At 36.5% G+C, this 8001-nt stretch overlaps 2 protein-coding genes across 2 annotated transcripts; both read left to right on the top strand.

Moving 5' to 3' along the window:
* Nucleotides 1-198: 198 nt before the first annotated feature.
* Nucleotides 199-2951, top strand: CBG24891 (the record flags this gene model as incomplete). Its single annotated transcript, XM_045240968.1, has 4 exons — nt 199-249; nt 971-1183; nt 2090-2448; nt 2795-2951. The coding sequence occupies 4 exons, from the start codon at nt 199-201 to the stop codon at nt 2949-2951; spliced, it is 780 nt and encodes a 259-aa protein (XP_045091431.1).
* Nucleotides 2952-4084: 1133 nt separating this feature from the next.
* CBG24890 lies at nt 4085-7742 on the top strand (the record flags this gene model as incomplete). Its single annotated transcript, XM_002648523.2, has 6 exons — nt 4085-4240; nt 4617-4723; nt 5491-5761; nt 6340-6651; nt 6707-6865; nt 7512-7742. The coding sequence occupies 6 exons, from the start codon at nt 4085-4087 to the stop codon at nt 7740-7742; spliced, it is 1236 nt and encodes a 411-aa protein (XP_002648569.2).
* Between the last annotated feature and the right edge of the window lie 259 nt (nt 7743-8001).

The raw sequence follows: 8001 nt of genomic DNA, 5'->3' as shown, positions 1-8001 counted from the left end.
GGTCACGACCCGAAATTTTGGCTGAAAATGGCAAAAAATTGGCAAAATGCGCCGTCAAATCTAAGCTTTGAGCTGTTTAAAGGCGCATAGCCTAACTTGGTGGCCGTGGCCTAGAAAACTCCAAAAAACCTTCTTTTTTTTTCAAAAAATTCAAAATGGTCCAATCACGATAAATGCGCCTTTAAGGTCTCCAGATTCATGATGGTCGAGTACAAGGACACGATTTGTAGTGAAGACGAGACGGAATGCGTATGGCAGCTACAAGGAAACATAGATATGGAGCTGGCGACGTCGACGCCAGATGCACCGCTGGGAGAATGGACCAGGGTAAAAATTTGGCTGAAAATTGGCTGATAATTACCAATCAATTGGCTGAAAACGGCTAAAAATTAGCTGAAAATTGCCTAAAATATGGCCCAAAAATTTAGCCAAAAAACCGCTGAAATTAGCTTAAAAATGGCTTAAAAATGACCCAAAATTTTTTTCGAAAGAATTAGCATCGTCCAATCGCGATAAAAATTGATATGACGAGCTGAAATTAAAAAAAAAAAAAATAAGAATGCTGGAAGAATTTTTCAAAAATTTTGAAATTTGAAAAACAAATTTTTTTCGAAAATGAATTGAAAATTTCGAAAAAATTCAAAATTGTCCAATCGCGATAAAAATTGATATCTCAAGCTGAAATGGGATGAAATTCAAGATTCTGAAAGAAATTTTTCGAAAAAATTGAAATTTGAAAAACAAATTTTTGGAATTTCAGTGCAATTTTTCCAAGAAATTTTTTTTTCAGATTTCGACTTTTTCGAAAAATTCTTCCAGAATTCTTTTTTTCAGCCAATTTCAGCCCGTCATATCGATTTTTATCGCGATTGGACCATTTTTAATTTTTGACTTTCTCCAGATGAGTTTTCTAGGCCATTTTCAGCCACTTTCAGACATTTTCAGCTAACCAAATTTTCCATTTTTCCAGATAACCTACGACCATTGGTTCTACCCGGACACGGCGTTCCGCTTCACCATGAAATGGGTAATGGCCACCGGACAGACTGTAGCCGATACCGTACTCTCGTGGTTCAACAAAGCATCGAAACAAGGGATGTCACTGTATCCAGTACCCGAGGATCCGTTCGCTTTGGCACAAGACACACATTCGAATCCATTAAGATGTCCGATACGAATTCAGGTAGGCAGAATGAGTACTGTAGGCGGAAGTTGGGGGGGGGGAGGGGGGCGCTTTTTGTCAAAAATTCAAAGTCGTCCAATTTTGATAAAAATTGATATCACGAGCTGAAATTAGCTGAAAATGAGAATGCTGAAAGAATTTTTCAAAAAAATTGAAATTTGAAAAAAATTTTTTTTGAAATTGCAGTGCGATTTTTCAAAAAAAAAATTTTCAATTTTCAACTTTTCTGAAAATTAGTTTCAGCATTCGAATTTTCAGCCGATTTCAGCTCGTGATATCGATTTTTATCACAATTGGACGATTTTAGAAATTCGGCAAAAAAAAACATTTGGTCCCTGAAAAATTTGCGCTTTTTGAGGTTTACTCGCGCATTTTGAGCATTTTTCGATGCGAAATTCGAGTTTGGCACTCAATTCACATTAGGACCAATTTTTCAGCCCTCTAGCGCTACATTGGTGTTTGCGTACTTTCGGGGCTACAGTAATCCGAAAATTCTGAGAAATGCTGAAATTGAGCTAGAAGATCAAACAAAAGTGTTCTAGTTTTCAGCACTGAATTTGATTCTAGTGTTGGATTCACGACTACTAGGACTACTGTAGGCAGAAAAGAGAGGGGTGTGTGTTTTTGTTCAAAATCGTTCAAAATCGCCCAGTTGCGATAAAAATTGATTTGACGAGCTGAAATTGGTTAAAAATGAGAATTATGAAGAAAAATTTCGAAAAAGTCAAAATTTCGAAAAAGTCAAAATTTGAAAAAAATATTTTTGAAAAGTTCCAAAAAATTCAAAAAAATTTTTTTTTTCAGTTTTCAACTTTTTTGAAATTTTCTGTTATTATTCTCATTTATAGCCAATTTCAGCTCGTCATATCAATTTTTATCGTAATCGACCAAATTCTATTTTTCCAGATGGTCGACGGCGTCGTGGCCCATGAGGATGAGCAAGAATTCCTTCTGAAAATCCTCTTCCGCTTCGGATTCATCGATATCGGATGCAATGTAAAGCACGATTTTACGTCTCCAAGAACCGAATCTTCTGGATCGGACCATGCGAAATGCCTAATGATTTCTCCATCGCCAACCACTGACTTTTCATCGATAATCGATAATCATGAGGATGAGGAGGAACACGAAGAAGTGACAAAATCAATGAATTATATTCATCAGGCCGGTGGAATGTTCATTTCTCTGGTCCTTTCGGAGAATTCCCAACGACCCCCATTCTTCTATTGGGCGTGGAATCATATGATGAGCAATCGATATAGAGGGTAATTCAAAATTGTCAGATTGCGATAAAAATCGATATCACGAGTTGAAATCGGCTGAAAATGAGGACGTTGAAAGACATTTTCGAAAAAATCGCTTTTTGGAAAAAAAATTTTGGTTTTTTTAATTTTAGCCCCTTTCAACTCGTGAAATCAATTTTTATCGCGATTGGACAATTTTGAATTTTCGAGAAAAAATTGAAAATTTTTCAAAAAAAATTTTTTTCAATTTTCGATTTTTTCCACATTTTTCGAAAAAAATCTCATTTTCAGCCAATTTCAGCTCGTGATATCGATTTTTATCGCGATTGGACAATTTTGAAAAATCCCAAAAACCCCCATTTTCCAGGCAATGCTCCGAGAAATTCCAAGACTTCTTGCTCTCCGAATTCCGGAACGTTTGCTCGGATAAGGACGGCGTGCTGACGAATCTCTACGCGGACTTCCTTCAAGAACGACAGCTCGGCAAGCGGCGAGCCGCGACTCCGCCCATTTTTTTGGAATAATTATCGATTTTCCGACCTTTTTTACCCACCTTCACCCCCAAAACTTCCTTTTTATGTGTATATTTTCATGTTGTTGTGTGCTCTGGACCAGAGAAAATTCATTCAGAATTTATCGATTTTTTAACCCTTTTTTAAGCCCTATTTTAGCCATTTTCAGCACAGTTTTACTAACCAAAAACCAACCCAAAAACTGACCCCTAAAATTAATTTTTTTTTCGATTTTTACCCATTTTCTATTTAGTATTTTTTTTAGCTTTGTTTTCTCGGGGAAATTTGGACCGTTTTTTTGAATTTCCCGCCTTTTTTTTGTAAAAGAAACTACTCGGGATCCTTTCTCTATTCTCTTGTTCGTCGTTTTTTCGTTTTTTTTTCTCTGATTTTTCTGGGTATTGATTTATTGATTTTTTCGTCTCTTATTGATTTCCTTTCGTTTTATGAAAGAAGAAGTGCTATAATTTTTTTTCCCATTTTTTGAATTTTCTTGATTTTTGACGTTTTTAAGCGCTATTTTTGATATCTTTGAATTGTTAATTTTTTTGTCTTTTTTGGGGATTTTTTCTGGCTGAAAATGACTAAAATTTCGGCAAAAAATCACGATTTTAGGGATGCATTTTTTGAGAGCTCAATTATCTGGGTTACTGTAGGAGATATCAGAAATCTGTCAACTGATAAAATGTTCCTGATAATATTATGAGCATTTTATCAGTAGACCACTTTTTGATCTCTTCTACAGTAATCCAGATAATTGAGCTCAATTATCTGGGTTACTATAAGAGATAACAATCATCGGTCAACTGATAAAATATTTCTGATAATGTGATGAAAATTTTATCAGTAGATCACTTTTTGATATCTCTTACAGTAACCCGGATAATTTGGCTCAAAACACCGAAGGGCGCAGAGAAGCTTGAGCTGCTCCTCATGGCTATCCCCTATTAGCTCAATTATGTGGGTTGCTGTAGGAGATATCGAAAAGTTTTCAACTGATAAAATATTGCTGATAATGTGATAAACATTTTATCAGTTGGACAAATTTTGATATCTCTTACAGTAACCCAGATAATTGAGCTGAAAAATTGGATCCCTAAAACCGTGATTTTTTGCAAAAGTTTTTCTGTAATTTTGTTTTCCAGATGCTCACCAAACTAGATGTCTTCCCATCTTGCCTGAAAACCAATTCCGATGGGTCTCGTCTTGTCGTCGGATTCGTCGACGGCACTATTCGTTTCTATGATACAACGAAGTTTGATGAGAAATCAGAGCAATTCGAGGAGATTTGGAGATTCAAAGTACGCTGAAATTGACTGAAAATTGGCTAAAAACGGTTTTTGGACCATTTAAAGCCATTTTTGAAGCCAAAATCAGCTTTGAAATCCCTAAAACCACGAAAATCGACATTTTTCAAAAATTTGTTCGGGTGGCCTAGTGGGATTTTGGACGAGTTTTCGGAAAGTCAACACCAGGGTTCGATTCCACTCGGCTGCAATGTCTTTTTGCTTTTGTTTAGAACAAAAATTCGGGGGTTCTAGAGGGTTCTAGACTTATTTTGAGCATTTTTTAGATATTTTCAGCCAAAATTATCGATTTTTTGGGTCAAAATTTGTCTGAAAATGATTTCTGGACCATTTTCAGTCATTTTCTCCTGGCAAAATCACTAATTTTCAGACAAAATCGAGCATTCGAGGAGTGGAAATCGATGAGGGGCGGAGCCGAGTCTACGCGGTGACTCTGAATCGAGCACTTTGTGTTTTCGATATGGAAACTGGAAGGAGGTACAGTATACCTGAACTTTGAGCCCTTTTTTCTGGGTTACAGAAAAAATTTTGCAAAAAATCACAGTTTTAGGGATCCAATTTTTCAGCTCAATTATCTGGGTTACTGTAAGAGATATCAAAATTTGTCCAACTGATAAAATGTTTATCACATTATCAGCAATATTTTATCAGTTGAAAACTTTTCGATATCTCCTACAGTAACCCAGATAATTGAGCTCATAGGGGACAGCCATGAGGAGCCGCTCAAGCTTCTCTGCGCCCTTCGGTGTTTTGAGCCAAATTATCCAGGTTACTGTAAGAGATATCAAAAAGTTGTCAATTGATAAAATGTGTATCACATTATCAGCAATATTTTATCAGTTAACCACGTTTTGATATCTCCTACAGTAACCCGGATAAGTGAGCTCAATTATCTGGATAGCCTCTGGAGGCTCCTCGTGGCACTTTGAGCCAATAATGGGCACTTTGAGCCAATAATGAGGCAAGGATTTTATCAGTTAGCAGATTGTTGATACCTCCTACAGTAACCCAGATAAGTGAGCTCAAACGCTGGAGGGCGAAGAGAAGCTTGAGCGGTGAGCTGCTGGCGGGCCGCTTGCGGCTCCTCATGACTGTCCACATTGAGCTAATTTATCTCGGGTACTGTAAGAGATATCAAAATTGTGTCAACTGGTAAAATGTTTATCACATTATCAGCAATATTTTATCAGTTGAAAACTTTTCGATATCTCCTACAGTAACCCACATAATTGAGCTTATTCCAGAACCCGTTGCATTCTAAAATGTCACTCATCGAAACCGATGACCCTTTGTACCCTCCCACCGACGGCTCTGAAATCTCAACAACTGGCGACAGCCGATGAATCTGGAGAAGTGAAGACGTGGAATTTGGATGCCGACGTGGCAATGGTCAGGGAGTGGAAAGAGCAGTCGGAAGAGATCAATGAGCTTACTGTAGACTGTAAATCGAATCTTCTCGCGACGTCTTCTGATGGAACACTTGGTGCCTATGATTTGAGAAAAGCCAAGTTTAAGGTATTTTTTCGGAAAAAAATTTCAAAAAAAAAAAGAATTTGAATTTTTTTTTTGAAAAATTCCGATTTTTTCAAAATCATCGAATCGTGATAAAAATCGATTTGACGAGGTGAAATTGGCTGAAAATAAGGAATCTGAAAGAAAATTTCGAAAAAGGTAAAATTTGAAAAAAAATTTTTTTCGAAAATTAAAAAAAAAAATTCAAAATCGTTCAATCGCGATAAAAATTGATATCACGAGCTCAAATTGGCTGAAAATGAGATTGTTGAAAAATTTTTTCGAAAAAACTGAAAATTGAAAAAAAAATTTATTTTGGAAAAATTCCAAAAAAAAATTTCTTCAAAAATCGATTTTTTTCGAAAATTTCTTTCGAATTCTCATTTTTAGCCAATTTCAGCTCGTGATATCGATTTTTATCGCGATTGGACGATTTTGGGAAAAATTGAAAATTTTCAAAAAAACATTTTTTTAAATCGACTTTTTTGAAATTTTCTTCCAGTATTCTTATTTTTAGCCTATTTTAGCCTGTGCCTGTGAAATCAGTTTTTATCGAAATTGGACAAATTTCAATTTTTCAGGTCCGCAGTGAACTGATGCATTCGGAGCTGTTCGCGGTGTGCGGAACGAACCGAAATGTGTATGTTGGTGGTGAGGATGGCTACGTGGAAGTATTCAATCTCAAAGAGTACGGTAACCTTTTGGAACGAATCGAATCGGGCTTCGAGATGGGCGTCAATGGTATCGTGGAGCTTAGGAGCGGTCTTTTGGGACTAATCTCGGGGGGAAGTAATAAAATGAGACTGTTGAATGTGCAACCATCGAAACGGCTGGGAATCGCTGGATGTCATGGCGATGAGAAGGATTTGGATGATGGCATTGATGCGATTACGGTAGGTCTGGATTTTTTGAATTTTCGAATTTTTGTCATTTCCTATCACTTTGCAGATCTCCACTGATAAGCGTATCGTCTACACAATGATCTCATTCAGTCAGACGATCAAAAAGTGGGAAATGTCGCCGATCATCGACGGGATTCCAATTCTGAGAGCTCAGGATGCGAAGACGAAAAAGAAGAGAAAGGTGGAGGGATTCTTTGATGGAATGGTGGGTTTTTAAGTCTATTTTTAAGCTGAGCAATGACCCAAAAATTGGGAATTTCAGCGATTTTCTAATTGTCTAAAAATGACCAAAAATCGGGCATTTTTGACCGATTTTTAGCGTTTTTCGGCCATACTCTTTGTGTTGGTTGTTTAAGCTGAGCAATAATCTCAAATTGAGCATTTTTGAGAGTTTTTAAGCCGATTTTTTGAGCCATTTTGAAGCGAAAGTTTTAAGCTGAGCAATCATACAAGAATCAGTAGTGTTTAATCAGAATAATTGGTTGTTTTTGGCCGATTTTTAGAGGACTTTTTAAGCTGAGCAATGACTGCGAACTCTGTCATATTCAGCGAATTTTAAGCCTTTTTTGTAGCTATAATTTTAAGCTGAGCAATGACCGAAAATTGGTTCATCTATTTTTAGCCGATTTTCAAAAATTATTTTTTAAGCTGAGCAATGATTTTCAAAATGGGCCATTTTTGAGGGGTTTGCTTTGGGGAAGTTTTTAAGCTGAGCAATGACCCAAAATTTGGGCTTATTAGGCATTTTTTGGACCATTTTAAGTCGATTTCTAGACGGATTTTCAAGCTGAGCAATGGACCATTTTTGCCCCTTTTAAGCGAACGTTTCAACTGATTTCGATTTTTTTTAGGTGGAAAAAGGAGATGAGGATTCTGATGAGGATTCAGATGACGTGGATGATGAAGAGGAGGAAGAAGACGTTGACGAAGAAGAAGAAGAGGACTCTGATGATGAGGATAGAGCTCCGGGAGCGAAGAAGAGAAAGGTAGAGGATTCAGATGAAGACGTCGACGTTGACGATGAAGATGAGGAAGAAGACGTGGATGAGGAAGACGACAACGACGGTGAGGATGAGCAATAGGGAGTAGTTTTGGAAATTTTGAATTTTTCGAAAGAAACCCCCAAGTTTATACCCATCCTCTTACTCATTTTTTGTTGTTGACTTTTGTTAATTTTATCAATTTATCACTGCTTTTTATTCCAAAATTGTTGATCTTTCTTGATTTTTACACATATTTTTTGTTGAAGAAAGTTGTTGTTTCGATTTTGTCCATTTTTATGATTTTTTTTTAAATTTGGTTTTTGAGCCAATTTTTCACTATTTATATATATATATATAT

The sequence above is a fragment of the Caenorhabditis briggsae genome (genome assembly GCF_000004555.2).
Source record: "Caenorhabditis briggsae AF16 supercontig from assembly CB4, cb25.NA_251, whole genome shotgun sequence".
NCBI classification, from domain to species: Eukaryota; Metazoa; Nematoda; class Chromadorea; order Rhabditida; family Rhabditidae; genus Caenorhabditis; species Caenorhabditis briggsae.
Note: the sequence above shows the minus strand (reverse complement) of the source record. Positions and strands in the feature narration are given on the sequence as shown.